This window comes from Phytophthora infestans, genomic scaffold (genome assembly GCF_000142945.1).
Source record: "Phytophthora infestans T30-4 supercont1.1 genomic scaffold, whole genome shotgun sequence".
Lineage (NCBI taxonomy): Eukaryota > Oomycota > Peronosporomycetes > Peronosporales > Peronosporaceae > Phytophthora > Phytophthora infestans.
The window spans coordinates 5,265,675-5,288,362 of NW_003303758.1; the positions used below are offsets into that span (position 1 = coordinate 5,265,675).

Below are 22,688 nucleotides of genomic sequence, written 5' to 3' on the forward strand. Positions count from 1 at the left end.
GCGACGCGAGCGATTTTGCCATCGACTGTGCGCTGATGCAGTTCGATGATGACGAACACGAACGCGTTATCAGCTATCAGTCGCGCCAACTGAAGCCAGCCGAGAAGAATTACCCAGTCCACGACAAGGAGCTCCTGGCAATGCGGTACGCTCTGATCAAATTCAGAGTGTACTTGCTCGGTGAACAGTCGTTTGCGGTTTACACTGATCACGCATCGCTGCGGACAGCGATGAAGAGCCCTCACTTGTTGCAACGGATGGCCCGTTGGCTGTCCTTCTTCTCCGAGTACAGCTTCGTTGTTCACTACAAGCCGGGCAAGAATAACATTCTCGCCGACGCGCTGTCTCGGCGTCCGGACTACGATCCCCGTGAACCGCTAGGACATCAGCTGGCTGATGAGGACGACGACGAATGTGCGGTCTGCGTGTCGTCAGGCATCAACTTGACGTTGACCACGCCCACGCTCCCGCTGGGTGACGAGATTGCAACAGCGTACGATGATGACCCTATATACGGTGCCATCATGAAACACCTGCGTGCTCCTAGTAGTGACACGCTAAGTGCCCTGTCAAAGACCACGCGGAATCAGATCGATCGATATCGACTGGACGGCAATCTGCTCAAGTACAGCATCGACAGGTTCGATGGACCTCGAGTCGTCGTCCCAAACGACGCTGATATACGTGCGCGCATAATCCACGAGTACCATGACGCCCCAACTGGAGGACATCTCGGTCGCGAGAACACGTACGCGGCTCTGTCGAGAGACTTCTACTGGCCGCACATGTACAAGTGGGTACGCAAGTGGGTCCGAACATGTGAAACTTGCCAGCGAGTCAAACCGTCTTCGACGTCTCAGGCCCCATTGCGCCCTCTTCCGGTCGCCACGGAAGCCTGGCGCTCCATTTCGATGGACTTCATCTTTGGTCTTCCGCCCGATACAGCCGGGCGCACGGGTGTACTTGTGTTCGTCGATCGTTTCAGCAAGATGGTCCATCTCGTTCCGGTGACAGCCTCAATCACCGCGGAAGCGTCCGCGGCCCACTTCGTCGACGTGATTGTTCGTCACCATGGTCTGCCGGAGTCCATCGTGTCCGACCGCGACCCGCGGTTTACATCCGCGTTCTGGTCACGCCTCTTCGAGCTCTTGGGAACAAAATTGCTGATGGTGACTGCGACACATCCGGAGACGGATGGACAAGCAGAACGCGTCAACCGAGTCCTTGAAGACGTTCTCCGCAGCTACGCGACTTCGTACGCGAGCTGGAGCTCGTTCCTACCGCTAGCCGGGTTCGCACTCAACAACGCCAAGCACTCCTCGACGGGCATGACGCCGTTCTTCGTGAGCAACGCTCGACATCCACGTGTTCCGCTTCTCGCCGAGGGCCACCCCACGGATGCTGGCGGCTCCACCCTTAGTGGGGGAGGATCTCCTTCGGTCGACATGGATGCTGAAGTTGCAGTCAGTCCTGCGGACAGCGAGTCCGTGTCGTGGTCATCACCGGTACGTGAACCGGTGTCTCAGCACGGACCGGTAGCCTCACCGGTGCCAACAGGCCTGCCGGCACACTCGACTTCAGGGTTATCTTCGGGTGTAGCCAGTGTGAACGCCTTGACTCGCTCTCCGTCCAAGCAGTCCATCGAGCCTCCTCGGCGTACTGCATCTCTGATAACGAGATGGACGTCGCAGAACTTGATTGATCCAGGCAACAAGATTCGCGAGCAGGCAGTTCTCACGGCCAATTATACACCGAAACACTCGGTGCTTCCTGCCGATCGCTCGGCAGTTGCGGAATTCGTCATGCAAAGGCAATCCATCTCAAGGTTCGTCCGCGACGCACTGCAGAATGCAGTGGACAAGCAAAAGGGGCAAGCTGATAAGCACGGTCGAAAGAACGTGAATATATTCAAGATAGGAGATTGCGTTCTCCTATCGACCGAGGGAATCCGAGCTTCTGCCGTAGTCAACCTCGGCGCCAACAAACTTGCTCCACGCTTCATCGGTCCTTTTCGAGTAACCAAGTCTGTGGGCGACGCCTACACCCTGGACATCCCGTCGTCACTTAGACTTCACCCGACTTTTTACGTCAAGCGACTGAAGCGGTACTTCCCTGCGACGATTCCTGACCCGAGCCAGCAGACGGAGCATGCGTCGGGCGACCAGCCCGACGAGCCTGACGCGTCTGCCAGGCACGATCTTCCGCCCGCTCAGCTCCAATCTGAGTGTCCAACGCACGGTTCGAAACAGTCTCCACCTCGCCCTGAACGTACAGGGCGTACGCCGTATCATCGTGAAGGCCCACCACCGATAATTGACTCGGTGGGTGATGCGCGCTGGATTGTGGAGCGTGTCGTTGACCACGAGGACCCCACAGCTCGACCTACCAGCGTAACGTCCGTAGTCGTGTCCCCCGCGCGGTTCCAACCGCGCGCCGCTATTTGGTACGTTGGCTCGGTTATCCCCCATAGCATGATACGTGGGAGCCCCGCGCCAATCTTCTCCGCGACGTTCCGGACGTGGTCCACGAGTATGAGACAATGCAGCTTGAGAAGAAGAATTCCGCGGGTCACCCCGCAGAGACCGTGAACAAGATCGAGAACGGCCACGAGAACGACCCGCACGAGGAGGCGACAACGACGCCGCGCTCCGACGCGTGCAACGTCGGCGTGAAGCCGCCGGCGAGCACTGAAAACAACTTGTCAGTGCATGAATGAAAACAAGAAACCACCGGCGACATCGAACCGGTGACCAGTGGGTTTGGCCAACCGCGACACGCTACGAACGGCGCGCAAAACGATCTCCAATTACCCATCGGGCAAACGTGGCCCAACAGTACCTGATTCTGGTGACACCAGTGGTGACAGCGTGATGCTCACTTGGGTTGCTCAAGTGGTTGACTTCCGTCGACAAGTTTCATGTCTTCGAGATGCTCGAAGCTACTCCGTTCTGGCAGCAAAAAAACACTCGCGTGTGCGTGAGTGAATGAGCCTGATGGGAATCGAACCCTGGCGTTCTGACTGGGAGCCCCATGCATTGACCATTGCGCCACGAAGTCGGCTTCGTGAGGTTCCTCGTGTCCGTGATCCAAGTGCCTCCAGCTCGGAGTCTTCTAAGTCGCATGTACGCTGGGCACTTCGTCGATGTGTATCCTGGGAACCGAGACGCGCAGTGACGGTCCTCGCAGTACATCCAGAGCTTGTGGCGCACCTGTCGACCCTGGGCTTGCCCTTGTTACCACCGCCAGCGACGCGCTGGCGCTGCCGCACTTCGCGCTGTCCCCGATGTCTCCGCCTTGTCGGTTTTCGAGTTTTCTTCAAATGTGTTCCGTGCGCTTATGTTGCGTAAGCGCAACTTAGAGAGGAGGGTGATGTAATGGGCCCAACTCCAATTACATAAGTAGGTAGATATTTCTTTAGTTATTACATAGTAGGTAAAGTGGCACACGTGTGCCAAGGTGTCATCATCTGATTGGTTGATAGTGAGGAGCCATACTCACTTATTGACCAATTAGATATAGACATGTGTTTGAGCGGCTCACACGAGGCCAGGGGTAGCCGCCCTGGTCCTAAATAAATCAGAGTTGAATTTGACACAAACCTAAGACTTGGTTTTACTATTGCGAGCTTCCTCCACACTATAGTGTAAGCTAGTGACGGTATCTCTTACCCCGTTACAAAAACAGCTCATTCTCCTTTTTTTTCAGCGGCTACTGAGCAGAGCTCCGACCCCCTACCACCACAGTGCCGTAGCTCAAGAAAGAGCCAGGGGTTCGCCCCTGAGGTGCCCGTTCAAGTCAGGCCGGCGCTATCCTTTGGGATTCGGTGGGGGTCTGATACTTGTGATGCTGAAGCAGGACGACGCTAGGACTGAACGACGGTGTCGCTGGGGAATGCTGCTGCCACTTACAGACGCTTGTGGCTACGTGTGATGCTGCTGCGGGTACGCTCCATGTGGTTTGGAGTGTGCTGTGCTGTGGGTGCGTTTTGCGTGGGATGTTCGTGTGTTCTACGTGCTGCGTGACCTGTACGTGCTGCTGGAGCGAGATGGCGCTGGACTGCGCTGGCACGGATGGACGGCGGAAGGCGCTGGAGCTGAGGCACGACGCCGTCGCTGTTTGATGAGCTGCTGCTGCTGTTGCTGCTGCTGGGCGACGCTGGAGCGAGTTCATGATGCTGGCCACGGCCGATGCTACAGCTGCATGTGTCAAAGCGTGTGTGTATACAGTGTACTAACAAACGCAATATGTATTTGCTTGGTTTGAAACTTACACGTGGCCTGCTACTGCGAGGATGTCTTGTGTGTCAATTGGTGCAGGATCGACAATTCTTCCAATCGCAAGCAGCCGCTTGTACGGGGCGATGTGCTTGTCCAAGATACCATCCTTATGGAGTGGGCGCAGCGCGCGCAGGACGCTTCCAGATCCCTTCGCGTTTGTGCCACGCGCCATCGAGAAGGCAATCACGGCTTCTTCCGCGCGGCGACCGGCGCCGAGGACTTGGTCTCGGTAGTCCTCCGCCTTCGTGTCCAGCTTGAAACCTTGCTCGAGGAATACTTTCATGAAAGCGACGACGTGGCGCGACTGTGACTTTTTCTGGCGGTCGGCAGAACTCCAAACGGGTGGCACCTTCGTGTACCACTCATACCATGTGGTCGACAGGTGCGTCACTTGCTTCTTTCTGCGTTTGGGCTTGGGATCTTGATCTGACGTTGCGTCCATTTGTTCACGCAGCACCTGTGTAGCTTGTGTGCTTGTACTATTTAGCATAGCAGCTTCGACGATTGTCAAGCGAGCGCTCAACGTGCGATTCATCGCGATAAGCTCTTCAATGACAGCGTTGTGATGACATCCTCTGCATCCTCTTGCCTCACCTTGTTGCTTGTTGGTGCGATCAAAGGTTGTCGACGGCGATCTGTTCAGGGCCGATGGCCAGGCGATCATGTCGGCATGAAAAGTTCCAGACGCGTCCAAGCTCTCCTTCACGCGAAGCACGATCGGCGCAGAAGGAGACAGCGCCTTCAACTGAGGGTAGTACTTGACCAGGTAAGCAGTAAGTACAGCAAGAACCTTACCACTAACGTTGAACCGGGGGTCTTTCAACCCCGAGCATGAACTGTACAGGATGTCCTGTAGGCGCGCAAGTTGCTCCTGCGTGGAGTGATCCAAGACCTCAACGTCCACCACTTTTGGCACATCGTCGACACTCCACCCGCTCAGTACACGCGCGACCTTGCGGTCTTCCTGCGGTGTGTTGAACACATACGCGAAGCCTTTGTTTACCTTGCTCGTGTCCCAGGCGCCCCGGTCGAAGATCCACTGTGGAGCAAGCTTCTCGTCCACTTTTGCATGTTGAGCGCCGCCGCGACGGAAGTAGTGCGAAGAGAGGGCTTCTGACGCACCAGCGGGGGTTTGAGACGCGATTGAGGAGGCGGTTCACGTACGCTTGGACTCCATCTTCCCCGCGCGTAGTCTCCCTTGGTCGGGACGGCGTCGACAAGCTTGGGCCTGGAACCGCTGAGGGTGCTGCAACAGCGGCAGCGTCTAGCAGACTTGGAGCGGGTGGTGTGCCAGCAGGCACGGACGAGCATGGGCCTGCGAGTGCAACCCTCAAAGCGGCCGGGTCCGCTTCCAGTAATTCTGCCAGCGGAAGTTCGGGGGCGTTGGCGGTGGCTTCAACGGGAAAAGGGTCTGGTAGCTGGCTGAGCAGCGAGCCGCATGGTGCATCCTGCGTTGCCAGCGCCACAGCCAACGCGTGGATTGAGCAAGTCAGGAAGTCCGTCTTGTCTGGCACGAGCGTTAGTCCCTGCTCCTCGGCGATCTTGACGCGCAGCAGACGCACGTAGAAGACACCGTCAGCACGTGCTGCTTTTTTATGTACCCCAGGTCCGACGATCGCCCGAAGCAGTGCCACATCAGGCACGCGAGTGCAGCATCCTGGTAGTCGGCTTTCACGCGAGCGTTGCTGTAGACATATTGTGTAAGTGCATGCAGGTCCTCCTTTGTACAAGGAGGCGCCTTGTTAACAATACCTCCTTTCTCTCTTTTTAGACTGTGCTTATCTAGAGTTTACTATGATTCAGTAGCTGAAGCTCCGTAGGCACCCTTAGATGAGGATACAGATCAAATAGCCAAAGCTTTACATTTCTATAATACGAAACGGCAGTGTTGCGTGCAAGTTTGCCTTTCTTACCTTCGTTAGTAGCCAGATAGAACCCAAAGCGGTCCATTATTGAGGCGAAGCGCTTGCCAGTCGTGTCAGACGCAATGTTAGCCTGCACATACTCTAGGCTTACCATCTCCTCTTCCAGCATACGCTTGAAAGCGCTTACCGCGGTGGTACGCGCTTTCTGCGTGTTTGCTGGCACGAACGATGCCAGGCTCATGTCTGCTTCGTCTGCTTTCCAACTGTGCACTCCTAGCCACTAAGACTTTTGTGCTGCCTTAGGCTGGCGACTTGCCTAACATAGGATAGTACCGGAATTAACGTATTTTTTGAAACAACTATATTTCATGCAACGACGCGTAAAAAGCTTGGAAGACGACAATTGCTTTATATTTTCACCCCTTCTTCCAACCAACTTCCATATTATAGCTGCAAAAACGTTTTATTGTAGTATTGAGTAGAATATAAGACATTCAAACCGCAAATAAAACAGTTTATTGAGCTGGTTTAGCTATTCCAAACCGACCATTACTCTCCCGTGGTCCAAACGGAACAATACCCGCACGAATAAAACCCCTCTGAATGGTCTTAGCGGGAACTTCATTCCAAGCTTGGACAACGATGCGAGTTATGAGATCGCGGCGGGCGGCTGGGTCGGGAGAGAAGCCGTTGTCGATGTGGTGGGCTACATAGAGCTCACGGCATCGCTTCTTAAACACTCGCATGACAGAAACGTCCATCGGTTGCGCCACGCCCGTAATTCCAGGCGGGATGAACTCGACCTCTGTACTGCATTCACCTTCTAACTTCAGTCTTACAGAGTCCATCTTGTGTTTTTTAGGCTGTCTAAAAGTAGAAATCGAGTACCAGAAACGGTGGGCTTCCAGACCTAGATTTATATGAAAAGAACATTCAAATTGGAGCTTCAGCAACAGTAAAAATGAAACTGTGGCTCACCTCGTCAATCCAATAGAGTATGCGTGACTCGTCACAATAAGCTTTTTTCTGAACTGTCAGAATAGCTTGGTGACGATGCAACGGATTTTGCTGCACTTCCTCCTCGACAGTAGCACCAACAACTCCAGCGAAGATAATCATCGGTGGAAGCTTATCCCCGGTGGCGGACGCACAGAGAAAAACAGAAGCTCTAAAAGCATTTTCCGTCATCCCTAAACATAATAAAATATTAGAAAAAGGTTAAAATAATAAAAGGAAAACATTTTTTACCTTGGACGACGTCGACGTGTTTGGCACCCACGAAGTCGATCGTCGTGTTGGGGTTCATGTCGATGTAGACTGCCGTTTGATCCATGTTGAAGACAGACGCGAACTTAGCAGAGCCAACAATGTGGGACACCACACTAGACTCCTCTTAACTGTATTGAACAGTTTTAGAAAACTCGTCAGCAATTTTCTAGAAACATTTATAAAAAATGAAATATTTGAATGATAAAACCAAATTAGAGAGCTCTTACAATGCAAGCACAGGTTACCTCCATTTCAATTCGTTTTTTGGTGCCCCGGTGAGTGATGTGCCGAATGGACAAGCGGTATCGTCTGCGAAATCTGTGCAGGTACATAATTGCCGCCATCTCAGAGCGACCAGAGAAAAACTCGGGTTCAAATCGGGCTGCCATGATAAGAAGACATTCGGTCGTCACACCAGTAAAATATACATAGAAAAAAGAGTTTTTAAATGTTACCTAAATTCCACCAGCCATAAAGCTCAATTTTCTTACAGCGGGATTTGTTTGCGCGCATTTCAATAACCCAGTTAAGCAATCTGTGGCACATAAGTAAGAAGAATAACAATGTTAGCGATAAAACGTAATACATGTAGTTAATTCTTTAAAGCTTTACCTTCGATCCATTGCCAAGAACCGAGGCTTTGGGCCCCGCTTGCCTTCGGTGACAAAGGTTTTGTTGGGCTTCTCCTTTGCAGCCACTTCAACACGCTTTGCGTCTTGAACCCAGCACCACAACGTCGTCCTGTTAACGTCGTACTCGTCGGCGAGGGTTTGGCTGATTCCTTGAGCTTTTGCCTCTTGCTTCTTGCGATTCTTGTTGGGTGATGTCCTGCCCATTTAGAAAATGAATATTTAAGCAATCAAGCTCGCCAGTGGTGCTGCCCGCCACCAGTACTTCTGGCGGAAAAATTAGTGCAGGGTTATGAGTATTTACGTTTTTTTAGTTCTTACGATTATACTTCAAAAGCGTTCTTACGATGTTGCAAGAAATACGTTAATTCCGGTACCTAGAGACCGGAATCTGCCAGCAATGTCCTAACAACTTGACATTTGCATGACATTTTCATATTTTGTCATTGGTTCCGAAAAATATTTGTCGGAAGCTGTCGGACCTAACCCTAGATTTTATGATTGGCGGAAATGCTCAAATAAAGGGTTGTGATTGGTTTAGAAAGTGTTGCTTGCTGTACAATGGTCAAAGACGTGTATATTCATCCACGTCCCGCAAATAATGCTTGTCCTGCCAAGCGATCCCAACATTCCACCTTAGTTGAACAGGTTCTTCACTGGTGCGGACAGCCACGCCGACACCGTATCGGCAGACACCGAGTCGACGGAAAAGTCAAAGTCGTCGCAGCCGATCTCAATGATCTTCACAATGCCGTCACCGGAGTTGTCCAAGATAGTAACGTACGTCACAGCTGAGTCGGTCGGGCGCGACGCGTAGTTGTCACCACCGGGGGACACAATACCGTCGTAGAAATAGTAGTGGGTGGACACCTTGTCCTTGTCTGTGTTGGTCTCGATGACCTCCGAGATATCGAGCTCACCGCAACCGCCATGGGCGCCCCAGCCACGACAGTTGCAACCATACTGATTCGCACGCACAACCTGAGCATTCAGCATCCAGATAGCGGGAAGGTTGGCAGTCGAGCTCGCCGGCATCTGCACCTTGGTTACAAACATCTTCATGCCGCCATCCCAGCCGTGGAAGCCCATGTCGTCGTAGTATCCGATGCAGCCCTCTTGGTTGGCACAGTTGGTCGCAGTCATGATGTTGACCTCACAACCGGTAGATAAACACGGACCGCCTCCAATCACCGACGTATCGGTGGCATCTGCTAGCCAACCACCAAAGACGGTCGATGCGCGGGCGGTTGCCTTCCCGTCGGCCGTCGCGTAGCCTTGAGGGCTCGAGATAGCACCGGTGTAGTCAATGTTCAAGTTGCTCATGAAGACCATGTTGTCCTGCGTGCCGGAACTGGCATCATAAGACGACACCTTGGTCCAATCGCTGCCGGGCGAGCCCGAGAACACAGCGATGTTGTATATGTTCATGGGGCCGCGGAAGACCATGGACACTTCTTCGCTCAAGGGACCGACAGGGTCGCTCACTGAAACGTCCTCGGTCGTACACGTGGTCATTTCCGTCACCTTGCCATAGGTGCCAGCAGCTGAACCAGCATTCGCACCGCTGTACACGAAGCTGGAGCGAATGGTAGCACTTGAGAAGTCTCCCTTACCGCTAGGTGTGGCTAACGTAGCTGGAGTTGAGGTATCAGTGCTGGCTGTCGAGGCTGAGGACGAAGACTCCGCGGTGACTGCAGGTGTGGGTGTGATTGTTGGGGTCTCTGCAGCAACGGGGGCATTCGTTGTTGCAGGCGTAATTGTAATAACTGGAGCCTTCGTTTCAACAGTGCTGGTCGTGGACGATCCATTCGGACAGAATGTTACTTTAATAGCGAGATTGTTTGGGCAATTGTGCAGCTTGGTGTCGTCTGATGGGTACAGATAGGCACCCTCACAGTCGGCGCTATCGCAGGTGACAGGCGTGCATTCAGCATTTACGGTAGTGGAGCCGATGTCGGGCGTGATACTCATGACCACGTTGTAGCCGGTCTTTCCCGAGGTGGCTGCACACTCGGTGTAGCTGTTGCAACTACCAGCTCCAGGGGGCACCGTACTGATGGAGTACCAGGTCTTTCCGCCGCTTATGGCGAACTGAGCCAACGTGGCTTCGGTGTTCATGCCATCGCGAAACATTCCACTGAAGCCGTCGGCCAGATCGCGCGACGTGGAGCTTCCCATTGTGATGGTCTCGGTGGCCTTGTTGTCGTATAAGCTGATGTCGTAGTTGCAGTTGTTCGCGAAAGATACGCTGGTGGCCAAGGCTACCGCCATCTGAGCCATCATAGCCAAGGAACCACCAAGAGCGATGAACACGCGCACCATACTAGCGTTCTCGTTCGGGTCGACACTGCTGATCGGTCGATATATTCACAATTGGCCGTTAGTGAAGTATTACTAGTAGCACAGTGTCCAACGCGTACTGATAGCCTATCAGTGATAGCCATGAAGCAGTTGGTCTTTTAGATCGTCGAGAAGGCTATTGTAGCTCTTTATAAAAATAGCCGTCGAGAAACAAGAGGAAGAATGTCATTTTCTTGCTTTTCGTGTATTTTTAGAAATCAGGAGAAGATAACCAATAAAAGATATTTGCAGAGTGAGTGCGGTAATCTTAGACTCCGGTGGGAGAATTTCATCAAGTTGAAGACGACTAGTGCAACTTCAAACGGTACTGTATATATAGCGTGGTGACAAAAAAGTGATTTGCTGCTTGCTTTTTTGCTTCATCATCATTTGGTTAAAAAAAATATTTTTGCGCCAATAGTCGCGGAATCTTCCGGTCCCAATTCAAAATGGAGGTTCATCAAGTGCCTGTTGTCGATATCGGAGCGCTCATGGCGCTAGGCTCTGACGCTGAAGTCGACGCTGCGCTACGCGACACTAAGGACGTCGCCCTCCGTGAGATCATTGAGAACATTCGTGCTGCTGCCAGCGAGTGGGGCTTCTTCTACGTCACCAACCACGGTCTACCCGAAGAGGAGATGGAAAGATTTCGAGAGAACATGCGCTCTTTCTTCCACCTCCCACCAGATACCAAGCGCAGTATCGCCCGAACGGAAGAGAATATCCGTGGGTACGTCGAAAAGGAGCTCACGAAGAACAAAACGGACTGGAAGGAGTGCTTCGACTTTACAGGCGCCTACGAGGATGATCCGCCCTGTCTCAACAGCAATGAACCACCAAGAAAACTGCAAAACCAATGGCTGGATGAAAAAATCATCCCAGGATTCCGCCACGAAATGCAAACTTACTACGTGAAGATGGCGTACATGTCTCGTCGATTGATGAAGTTGTTCGCTGTTGCTTTGGGTGAAGACCCTACCTTCTTCGACGAGTTTTTCCACGGAAACCACCCTAGTGTTATGAGATTGAACCATTATCCGATTGCTCCAGAGCCTGACAAGACTATGGGCGTTTACCATCACACAGACTCGGTCGCCCTGACCATTCTACTGCAAGATGACGACGTGGCTTCGCTGCAGGTGTTGCACCGAGAGTCGAACACGTGGGTCAATGTACCACCGCGCAAGGGCACATACACCATCAACACGGGAGATCTGATTCAAGTCTGGTCGAACGACAAGTTTGTGGCCCCACTGCATCGCGTGCTGGCTACCGACAAGGCCAGTCGATTCTCAGCTCCGTTCTTTTATCTGCCGGCGTACGACGTGCAGGTGGAGCCTATTGTGGTGAAGGACGGCGAAGTGCCCAACTATCGTCCGTTTAGCTTTTTGGAGTACATCGTGGCACGTGCTCGAGGCAACTTTGCAGATCTGGGCCAAGAAAACCAGATTGGCGACTTCAAGATCAACGGATCAATCGACATTGCCAATTCCTAAGGCAAGGACGGCTCGACGCTGTTGGTTCAACCATGAATTACTACACACTGGCAAATGACCAAGTACTACAGTACTGTACGCCGTTTCGGTGATCGTGTACATTTCAATTTCAACCAATCCACACACAAGATTTCTTTCGATCTTTCCACCAATCAAAACTACTTTCGTGTGGACCACTATAAGGTACTGGTTGGCGGAGAGGAGCCTGCCGGTAGTGCGAGCAACTCAATTAAATCTTACTTTGTGATTCAGTGGAGCTTACGCAGAGAAACGAATCAAGATGGTTGCCTCTAAGAAGTCGGTAGGGTGCACTACTGCTGCTTGATTCAGTGCAATACCCATCCGGTGGACGAGGTCGCGTGCAGTCGCTTTCGCCGTGGAAGGCGACGCTGCCGTTCCTGCGAAGTCGGATGGGAGAATTCGATGGAGGAACGACAAATTATATTAATCACTCGCTGTGTTTTCTAATGAGCAGAAGAAGTCCTCGGACAACATCAACTCGCGCCTGCAGCTGGTGATGCGCTCCGGTAAGGTCGCTCTGGGATACAAGCAGACCCTCAAGAACCTGCGCAGCGGCAAGGCCAAGCTCGTGATCATGGCCTCGAACACGCCTCCGCTCCGCAAGTCGGAGGTCGAGTACTACTCGATGCTTGCCAAGACTGGCGTGCACCACTTCTCGGGCACCAACAACGACCTCGGTACGGCTTGTGGCAAGTACTTCCGCGTGTCGTGCATGTGCATCCTTGACGCCGGTGACTCGGACATTCTGCGTTCCATGCCCTCGGAGAACTAGGTGCTTTTCGCCTAGTACGAGGACATAAGCTGACGTAGAATGTAATTCTTTTGAGGCTCCACGTATTGTTTTCTTGTTTTTAAGTTTTTACATCACATATCGTTGCAAGTGGGGACCGTGATAAGCCTCTGTGACCACATCAAAGTCGAGAGGAAAATAGCTCTCAAGTGTCACAGTTTTCTCGCTGTTGCAATCGGAAGAGTCGATGACACGGTAGTAGGTACAGTCGCGGCCTTCATTGCTATGGTAGGGCGGCGTGATAATGTCGAGGAAGGCACATCCAATATCGTCGTCGCCGACGAGCTCGTGTAGGTTGCTGTGGTCTGGAAGCAACTCCGTCGTGTACGGAGCTGTGATGGTTTTGTCTACACGAAGACGCGCCTTGTGCTTCTTACCGCTCGCTGCGGCGCCGTCCTTGATGAGATCGTACGACTTGATATGCAGAGAGCCGTACAACACGCGCGAGATGACGCTCATGCCCGGGTGGTCGTGCAACGGAATGGATACACCCGGCGGTAAGATGAAGATCCTGAGCAGCTACATATTAGTCGATGCGACCGAATCCATCGTACATATAGGGACCTACCCGATGGAGAACGTCTCGTCTTCATAGACGTGCTGGTAGTGCACACGCTTTGGGCGTTCCGGTCCGCTGTCCTCCGCGCTTGGCACTTTCAGCTGGACTGCATATAACGCACAAGTTGCCAGTGAATACCCAGACAATTATAGTACGTCGGCGTAACTACTCTACGTTACAATTGGCCGGGAAGAGCTGGTCGCAGATGGCCTTGACGGGTGCAATCTCCTCGACCGTCAGCGCGTGCGGGACGCCATCGTATTTGATGATCGCTTTGACCAGCAAGTCCTGAATACGCTCAAGTGCCTTCTGTCCGTCCGCCAGGTGTTGATTTCGGCCGAAGGAGAAGCGCCAGACTGCGTTGAGGAAATCCATCGCTGCTTAGCTTGGAGCGTGTGCGTTACCGACCGCTCACCGTTATGGCTGGCAACTTCGAGCTTCGAGCTTGACCATGCTTGTCTTTGCTGCAGTTTGGTGTCGAACACATCAGAAGACGGTGAAATAAGTTGCATCGAACTTCAGGGGACGATAAGGCATGTTGCAGATTCGATGGAGGCTTCAACGTAAACTGTCATCCGCAGGAGCCCGTGAACCGCCGAAGAACCGTTGATGTTAACGACGATGTCCATCCCCTGACATCTAGTGTAGCTGCTTAAGCCGACGTGGCACGAATACCTACTTGCCAGCCGTCCGTCACAGGGGTTCAAGCCCGTGCTTACGGTAGCGGGACATTTTTGCGTTATTACGGGAGGTGCTCACCAATCTCAAGACGCAGGATGTTTCGCGAAAAACCAAACCGAATCCTACAAACCGAATGCGCTCAGACCATTACGAAAAATTGGGTTTACAGTACTAAATGAAGTTACATGAAGGTAAACTTGGGATCATCTTGATATACATAAGTAATTCGCAGCTCATGTACAGTACTGCACCCCGTTTTCGCGCCCTTGGATCTTTGATAAACTTCCAGATGTGATAATTCTTAAATCCAAAAAAACAAAAAATGAAGGCAAAAAAATGATTTATTTGCAAATCCTATATGGTCCACCCCCGCGAAAACGGTGTGCAGTACTATATTTTAATGAAATCAAATAATACATGTATTTTGAAACGTATCTCTGCCCTCGTTAAAGCACATTTAATGACAACAACACGATTGGGGATAAATGTGCTGTAAGGCTTAAAACACATTTAAATTCTCACATTTTTAAATTCGGTTAAGTACGTATTTAACAGCAGCCTTTCATTTCCAGTTATCGAGCAGACGAGGCGACCAAGGAGACATCATAGGACACTGTTGCAAGACAGCTCTTAGAGTCTGTACAAGGCCACCACTCTTCAGCAATGGGAACAATTGTTAAAGAAAGTGATTCTGAGTGGGTGGACGAAAGCAGCATCAGTGACATCAGTAAAACTACTTCTCTGTCTCCTTCTCTTTCAATGCGCCCTATTAACGCTGCTGGTACAGTTCATTCACTAGATCATCTTTAAAACGTGTATTGACTAATAATCTGGGATATCATCTTGGTAGGCATTACATGCAATAATGTTGTGCGAGCAGGTTTATTAACATTGTTCTGTTTTGTAGGGAGCTTGCTGGTGACTGGACCAACTGGGCGAGGCATCCCAGTGCTAGACTTCGTCTCGTTAAATGAGCAAGCTATATCCATGGAACATATTCTCAACTTCTTCAAGGCAAAGAATCCTGGCTGGAAACAGATACAAACGGTTGTCATCGATAAAGATTTCGTTGAATGGCGGACTCTAGCCGGTGTTTTCCGCAGGTGAAGGTTTTACTATGTCAATACCACGCAATCACATACTGGAAGAAGCTTCTCCGTCGGCGCCAGTTTGACCTACGCGTTTCGGATCGCGAGGAGCTCGAGAAGTTCTTTTTGATGATGCTAAAGAGGTGCGCAGCTCTGATATTATTTAGTGCTGGTTCTACGTGAATTAATGCTCAGTGTACACGTCTAATGTGATTTAGCTACAGCAAGTCAGCTTTTGATGAGAACTACAACGAGTTTAAGAACTTTTGTGAGGGGAAATGCCCCGCCATACTATCCTATTTTGATAAGAACTGGAGGACATGTAGCACTATGCGGGCTTGCTACGTTCGGTCGCGTTATTTTTCGGCTGGCAATACAACTATCAATCGAGTGGAAGCTAATTGGAATTAACTAAAGGCGCTGTTGGGTTACCGTCCGGGTTTGGATGGAACGATTGGAGGTCTTTTGTGCCATCAGGTAGCGGTTATGCGGCAATTTGCAAACGCGTTGAGTTTGTCATCGTCACGCTCCCGTCAGGCAGATGCAGTACCAAGCTATCTGCGTCGAATGTCAACGGTGCTCAGCGAGTACACGTATCAGCGTGTCCGTCGAGAATGGGACCTTTTGCATACGATGATGGATGGAGCTCGTTGCACCCGATATGGAAATACTTCGAAGTGGGAGGTCACCTCAAACTCCCATATTTACGTTTGCGATGCAGAGGTGTGGAGCTGTTCATGCCTTTTTCACAGCAGTATTAAATTACCTTGCCGTCACCTTCTGATGATAGCGCGAGATGGACTTCGACTGCCAGAGTTCCCAGATAGCGTCGTTATTGCACGCTGAAATATTTGCGTTAGCTCAGAGCTTTTCACCTCCATTTCAGACGGCGTGCATGGAATATCAACAGCACTCGGCTCAGTATCTGTGAATTCTAACGAGAAAGTCGGAGTGAAGAATGTTATTCATGTTGATGACAGTGATCAAGAGGTTGATCCACAAACTCATCCACTCCCAAAGCGGAAAAATCCCAAACCAAGTAACGTGGAGTTCATGAAGCTGAGACGCAGAGAAAAGGCTGAAATGGTAGTTCTCTGCGGAGAAAAACCGCAGAGAACAATATCTGCGGAAAAATATCGCTATGCGCTTGCTACGCTTGAGCCATTGCTGAATTAGCTATCAAATATGTCGTCGAAGAATTTTTACGAGCATCTTGGTAATTGGGATAAAACTTTATCGAAGTCACTTCAGCATAGTGATTCCTCGGGCTGCAGCGATGGTAGCACTGGAGATGGCGTCCAGGATTTTGCGCATGAGAATGATGATAGCACAGCTGACCCGCAGGATGCTGATAGTTCAAACGTTTGGGATGAAGATGACGCAGAAAACTGCTCGTTCTTTGATGTATTCGAGTTCGGAGTGAATGACGATGATATGATCGGTGAAGTTGATGCAGACACCAACAGCTATTATCGCAGGGGTACCGGGGCTCTCAACAACACTAGCAGCGGCAGACGGACACCTGACACTAGCTTAAACAGCGCTGACAGGTTAGAGAGTTGTGGACGAACAGCTTCGGTAATGGTGAATCCAGCAAATAATTCTACCTTAGCGTGTCGAGCAACAAAGGATCACAACAAGGTTGCCGAGTGTGAAGTCGGGAGCTTTGCGTTGAGTACTCGGAGAAATGGTGATATAGATGTTCCCAAACTACCAGCAAAGAAGAAGCGCAACACGACACGAAAATCCATGAAGCAGATCCAACTAGTTCCTGCACCGCGGAAAGCAATAATTTCCTGGCCTAATATTTCGGTCCAGTTATCGGATCTACTCCGGTGGGCTAAAGTTACTTCAGATTTGAGTTTTGTCAAAAGGATTCTCGATGCGTATCCTCGTGCAATGACCGACGCTTTCTTATTTGGACGGGAACCCGTTTGTCGCCGCGAACTGGTTTGTCCGGCAGATTTCGAGTATAATTTCGTGGTTCTGATAGAGATAGCGAGGACTATGGAGCGAGTTTTGAACCAGGAAAGAGAGCAAACCCGCAGACGCAATCAACTGAGGTCGATCAATAACGAAGAGCACTCTCAACGGCACACGGGACTCATTGTGAGCTACGGCGAACTGCGAAAAAAATTCACGCGGTACGTCTTTGCAATACGTTTCCCCTGGTGTGAAAACTGATAGTTACATTGCTTGTTGTATGTAGACAAGCTGTATTCCGTCTCACGAACTTTTATTCTATATCACGCATTTGCACTGCTTGGGAGAAGGATGTAAATTGGTTGAGCATGTCGTGGAATCAAGAAGAAAATGGCGAAGTGGACCTTTTTAGTTTAGAGTCTCACATAACTTCCGGACGGGAAGGCGGTCGTGATCGAGATTGTGCGGATGATATTATCGCCAAGTACAAATCGGCGAGCTTTCAGACTGCATTCATGCTGCCATCGGGAAAATTTTCGGTGACTAACAACGATGTGGTCGGCTCGGTAGCTCGCAATTGCTTTCTCACGGACACTGTGATTCAAATGTGCCTGCAGTATTTGTGTGATCTGCGAGATGGCTGCCGTGTTTTTGATTCTAGTTTTGGATTGGCTTCGTGGCCTTCAACACCCACTATCCAAGGCCAAAGGACCCCAACCGGAGATGAAATTGTAAAGGACTTGTCTCTCATGAGATATCAAGTGTACCCGTGCAACATATCATGCGAGCTTTGGACTCTTCTTGTTGCGAAAGTCGATTTCAAAGAGAAGATTTCGGTATTTTTGTACGGCCCTATTGGCAAGTACGAGACGGAAACCGAGCGTGAATGGGCCCACGGGATGTATCCATTTATTCAGCAATGGCACAAGGATTGGATCAAGCAGCGAGTGGAGTGGAATAAAAATCGTGCTTCGAACAACCAGCCTACACTTCCCTTACTCAAGCTTCCTAAAGTAAATAAGAAGATGCTGCGAAACCCCATCCAACCCGATGGGGCAAGTTGCGGAGTGATGATATTGGCTCAAGCATACGCGCTTGTGAATAACGTGACGCGATTTAACACAAAGCGAAGTGTAAGTATGTCCTACGTTAGATCCAGGCGACTTCGAACGCTTTAGCTTTTGCTGTGCTACTCAAATGAGCAGTCCTTTCCACAAGAGCGCCGAGCCAGCTGCAAAGGCATACAAGACCAATTACTGAAGTACTTTGGGTAACACACTAAACGTAGATAGCAGGTCACCTCTGTAGTGTAGTGCATCTGAAATACATGAACAAATACCACCGTACTTGTGATTCACGGCCGATACTTTGATTCGCTCATTGACGTGCGAAGGCCTCATGTCAAAGACGCAGGAGGATCGGGCACTATGGGCATCGACAGGTACTTCATCAAGAAGACCCAACGCTACTGTCGTAATTTTAGAGATTTCACGATAACTGTGCGCTAAGTTATAGCACATTTATGAGTAACCGAGCATGATAAATGTGCTTAAGCGCGTTAAATGTGCCGTAAGACTGTTGTGCTCTTGTCATTAAATGTGCTCTAACGAGAGTCACGTATCTCAGTGCCCATCCACCAAAATTACGAATCCTGCTCTAAAATGTCCTTCAAAAGGATGAGAAGAAAAACAAAATTCCCAAAGCTTGCTGGCGTCAAGGTCAGTAGTATTTATACAGTACAGATGTACGAGGAATCGACTTTCAACATGCATGCCAAACTGCGTGGAAACTCTTTTGAGCTGCCTCATTTGTCAACTAGCAAGCCCAGAAGGAAGACGATATCCGATACGGTAGTCGTTGACATTGCAGCCCTAATGGCAATCTTCAGTGGTGCTGAGGTAGATGCCAAACTCCGAGACGCCAAGGACGGAGAGGTCTGAAAAGCAATCGAAAAGAACCGAGCTGCTGCGACCGAATGAGGATTCTTCTACGTTGCTATTCATGTGTCACGCGGTAGTGTGAGACGCAAGTAGTACAATCTTGAATTGTAGCCGTAGGACTTGAGTTGTAGGCGGTGATACTGAGAATGAGATTAAGAATGAAGTTAAAGGAACGAGAGCTACTTGGTGTCGTCCTGCTCTAGCCTAGGAAACCATATGAGAAGCATCTCGGCTTTGACTTGTAGAGACGGCTTGGCAGAGCCAGCGTGTGCTCACGTTGAATGCCAAGGTTATAATTTAAACCATGACAATCTTTCCCCCGAAGAGGAGCATAGCTTCTTGAACAGCGAAAATTATCGGGAAGCCGAAGGCGTTGAGTGGCGTGTTGAACGACGGGGTCTGGAGGATTGGTGCAACTTGGCGTAGATATCAATCAGACCTTGAGCTTGGGTCAAATTAGTAGCAGGTTCCCATGAGTCGTTGACATCGCGTCCATACCAGCGATCCTTGTAATGCAGTGTGCCTCGCCGCACCTTCATCCCTACAATCGCTTGTACCTGGAATCCCTCGTGACCTTCGCGTGTTATTAGCCGTGGCACGTCGTTAAGACGCCGGGGATTCTCATCGAAGTGATACGGTCTCAAATAGGAGACGTGAAACTCGTCATGGATCTGAATTCCCGGTGGTAGCTCAATTTTATAGGTATCCGGCGTTGTTGACTGCACTACTGGATATGGCCCAATAAACCTTGGGGAGAGTTTTCGCTTTCCAGATACACCAACATGGGGCAGGTCGAGATTAGTCATATCCAGTAGAACTTGGTCACCAGGCTCGAAGTGACGCGTCGGACGATTACGATCATGGAAAAACTTCATCGTTGTCTGTGCGACTTCAATGGCGTCTTGGCATTGTTGGAGCACTGCTTGCTGATGTTCCACAAATCGAATCGAAGATTGTGCTTGACCTCTTCGAGTCGGTAAGGCAATTTCACTCACGGATCTGGGGTTGTACCCAAGATCTGCCACAAATGGTGTCATGCCGGTGCTTGAGTGAGCCCGCGAATTGTATGCAAATTCCGCTAGCGATAGTAACTCGCTCCAGTCAGTTTGCAGCGGCGATACAAATGCTCGTCAGTAGTCAGCGATGAAGTGGTTGGTTCGCTCTGTTTGTCCGTCGGTCTCAGGTCATAATGCCGAACTAAGCTGCAGCTGTGTGTTCTGGAACTTCATTAACTTTGACCAAAATGTAGACGTGAATTTACTGTCGCGGTCGAAAGTGATAGTATCTGGTAGGCCATGCAACCGCTGGTATTGGTCTCGAAAATTTCTGGCCGCTTCTTCCGCTGTGCAAGTAGTGGTCGTCGGAATAAAATGTGCCCTCTTCGTAAGACGGTCGACAATTACCCATACAGCATCGTAGAGTCCGTGCCGAGAACGTGGAAGGCCGGTAATAAAATTCATAGTAATTTGGCTCCATCGACGGTCAGGAATTTCTAACGGATGAAGCAAGCCCGCTGGTTTTCGTTGCGATACCTAGATCCTTTGGCACATTTCGCAAGTAGTAACGTATCGCTTCACTGTCTTTTCCATGTGTAACCAGTAAAAATTGTCTTGAAGAGCAAGAAGAGTCTTCAGACACCCAGGATGGCCACTGGAAGCAACATTGTGATGCTTATAAATGATAGCATCCTTCAAATCCTGGCTGTCCGGCACACAAACTCGTCGAGGTGCGTCAGCACGCGGTTGAAAGTACAGGATGTCATCTTCGAGAAAGAAATGGTTGATGTTCGCACGAATCCGGCGGTGAAGCTCCACTGGCGGTGTGGTCTCAACTACTTGGGACGATTGCAGAAGCTGATATAGAGGACCGAACACGGAGTCTTCAGGGTAGAGCTGGGTACATTGCACCAGAATGGAGGGTCGTCTTTTAGCGTAGTGCAGATAAACGTCTTCGCCACTGTCTTCAGTTTCGTGAGCTGTGGTAAGTTGTCGAAGTAAGCTGGATAAAGACACGTAATGTGTAGACACCTTTGGCTGAAATGCCGAATTACGAAAAATTGCGTCAGCAACGATGTTTGTGTCGCCTGGTATCCAACGAAACGATGGCTGGTATAATCGCAGCTCATTTAGCCAGCGCGCGAGACGCTGCGAACAAGTCTTCTGCTCCAATATCGTTTGCAGAGTTCGATGATCTGTGCTGACGAAAAATGGCTTGTCGACGAGGTAAACCCTCCAAACGTGCATTGCATGCAAGGCAGCTAGCAGTTCTTTCTCGCGCGTGGGATACATTAATTCAGCGCGATTGAGCTTTCGCCCATTGTAAGCAATTACTCATTCCTTGCCGTCCGCATCAAGTTGATAGAGATACCCTCCAACAGCATAGTCTGAAGCGTCCATCCGGATGTGGAAATCCTTTGACGAATCGGGGTGAGCTAAGACCGGTGGCGATGTCAGCGCTGTTTTCAATTTGGTAAAACAATCACGTTGCTCCGGCGTAAGTTGAATCTGCCCCTGTGCTGTTTTCTCTTTGGTGGCTTCGACGAGTGGTGCTGATATGTCCGCGTAATTCTCGCAGAATTTCAACACATAGACACAGGTCCCCAGGAATGATTGCAGCTCGCGCTTTGTCCTAGGCGGTGGCCACTCGCGTATAACTCGGATCTTGTCTGGGTCCATTCGAACGCCATCGCGCCCAAAGTAGTCTCCTAGACACGGAATCTCCGCGGAGCAAAACGTGCATTTTGCCAACTTCACGTAGAGTTCTTGATCCTGGCAGCGCTGCAAGACAGCATCCAGTGCACGTAAGTGGTCTTCGATCGCGGTTGACTTCGTGAAAATGAAGAGGTCATCAAAGTAAGCTTGACAGAAGGCTTTCTGATCACTGAAAACATGCTGCATCAACTGATTAAAGGCAGAGGGGCTGCACGATAGTCCCATTGGCGTGACCAAGTACTCAAACCGGCCGTCTGGAGTCAAAAATGCTGTGTACGGAATATCTGATTCCCGTAGCCGGACCTGGAAAAATCCGCAAAGAAGATCTAACGCAGAAAACCAGTGACCGTTGGCCATTGCATCGAAGATGTCTTCCTTCCGAGGAATTGGCGTGACTGGAATGCGAATTTTGCTGTTAATTGCTCGAAAATCGTGAACAATGCGCCAGCCAACTGCCTTTCGGACACAAAATGTAGGCGACGAGTACGGAGACTTGGACGGCCTGATAATACCCGCGTCTAACATCTCCTTCGTCCACTGCCGTATGGTCCGTTTCATTTCTTCGCTGAGCCGATACTGCTTCCTTGCTACTGGAGTGTCGTCGGCAAGCTCAACTTCAGCTTCAATATCCGCTGAGCGCTGTGGTGGGCGATTAGGTAGCTGCATGCGGAACACGGTGTCTTTGTACTTCATTACCACCGGTTCCACAGGTGATCCTTTGATCTTGTCCCAGTCCTGCTCGAGCTGCCGGGTGGCCTTCTCTGTTGGCTCCGGTTCAGCAATATGGACCATAAAACAAAATTCTCCTTCTGATGGATTTATCTTCCGGAACTGCCTCTGGTTGATAATCTTGGTAGCTCCGTGGCGGGATAGATAGCTGTGTCGAGCGTAGAAGAGCACAGTCGCGTCCCCTTGAGATCGAGTACGCCTAGTGAGAGAGCGTCGACAACCTGCAGCCTTTATACAAGCAGCATTTCGCACACATTGTCGAAATGGCATTAATGATGTCGCCCCCCGTGGACGGATTGATTTGGTGACCCAATCGATGTCCAGATTAATCTTGACAAGCCACCCCCAGCAATACATATTTGTCCTCAGG

At 50.5% G+C, this 22,688-nt stretch overlaps 5 protein-coding genes across 5 annotated transcripts; 3 read left to right on the plus strand and 2 right to left on the minus strand.

The window, feature by feature from the left end:
• Positions 1-8,676: 8,676 nt before the first annotated feature.
• On the minus strand, positions 8,677-10,362 carry PITG_00877 (putative GPI anchor protein; the record flags this gene model as incomplete). Its single annotated transcript, XM_002909377.1, has 1 exon — positions 8,677-10,362. The coding sequence occupies one exon, from the start codon at positions 10,360-10,362 to the stop codon at positions 8,677-8,679; it is 1,686 nt and encodes a 561-aa protein (XP_002909423.1).
• Positions 10,363-10,794: 432 nt separating this feature from the next.
• Positions 10,795-11,876, plus strand: PITG_00878 (2OG-Fe(II) oxygenase superfamily protein; the record flags this gene model as incomplete). The annotated part of the gene is made up of 1 exon (XM_002909378.1): positions 10,795-11,876. One exon carries the CDS (start codon positions 10,872-10,874, stop codon positions 11,874-11,876), a length of 1,005 nt encoding a protein of 334 aa, XP_002909424.1.
• Positions 11,877-12,122: 246 nt separating this feature from the next.
• Positions 12,123-13,098, plus strand: PITG_00879 (60S ribosomal protein L30, putative; the record flags this gene model as incomplete). Its single annotated transcript, XM_002909379.1, has 2 exons — positions 12,123-12,177; positions 12,352-13,098. The coding sequence occupies 2 exons, from the start codon at positions 12,157-12,159 to the stop codon at positions 12,667-12,669; spliced, it is 339 nt and encodes a 112-aa protein (XP_002909425.1).
• Positions 12,128-13,650, minus strand: PITG_00880 (uncharacterized protein; the record flags this gene model as incomplete). Its single annotated transcript, XM_002909380.1, has 3 exons — positions 12,128-13,198; positions 13,256-13,352; positions 13,426-13,650. 3 exons carry the CDS (start codon positions 13,619-13,621, stop codon positions 12,757-12,759), a joined length of 735 nt encoding a protein of 244 aa, XP_002909426.1.
• A 4,715-nt stretch (positions 13,651-18,365) lies between these two features.
• PITG_00881 (uncharacterized protein) lies at positions 18,366-20,374 on the plus strand (the record flags this gene model as incomplete). The annotated part of the gene is made up of 5 exons (XM_002909381.1): positions 18,366-18,379; positions 18,827-18,872; positions 19,138-19,167; positions 19,831-19,854; positions 20,171-20,374. 5 exons carry the CDS (start codon positions 18,366-18,368, stop codon positions 20,372-20,374), a joined length of 318 nt encoding a protein of 105 aa, XP_002909427.1.
• Positions 20,375-22,688: the final 2,314 nt, after the last annotated feature.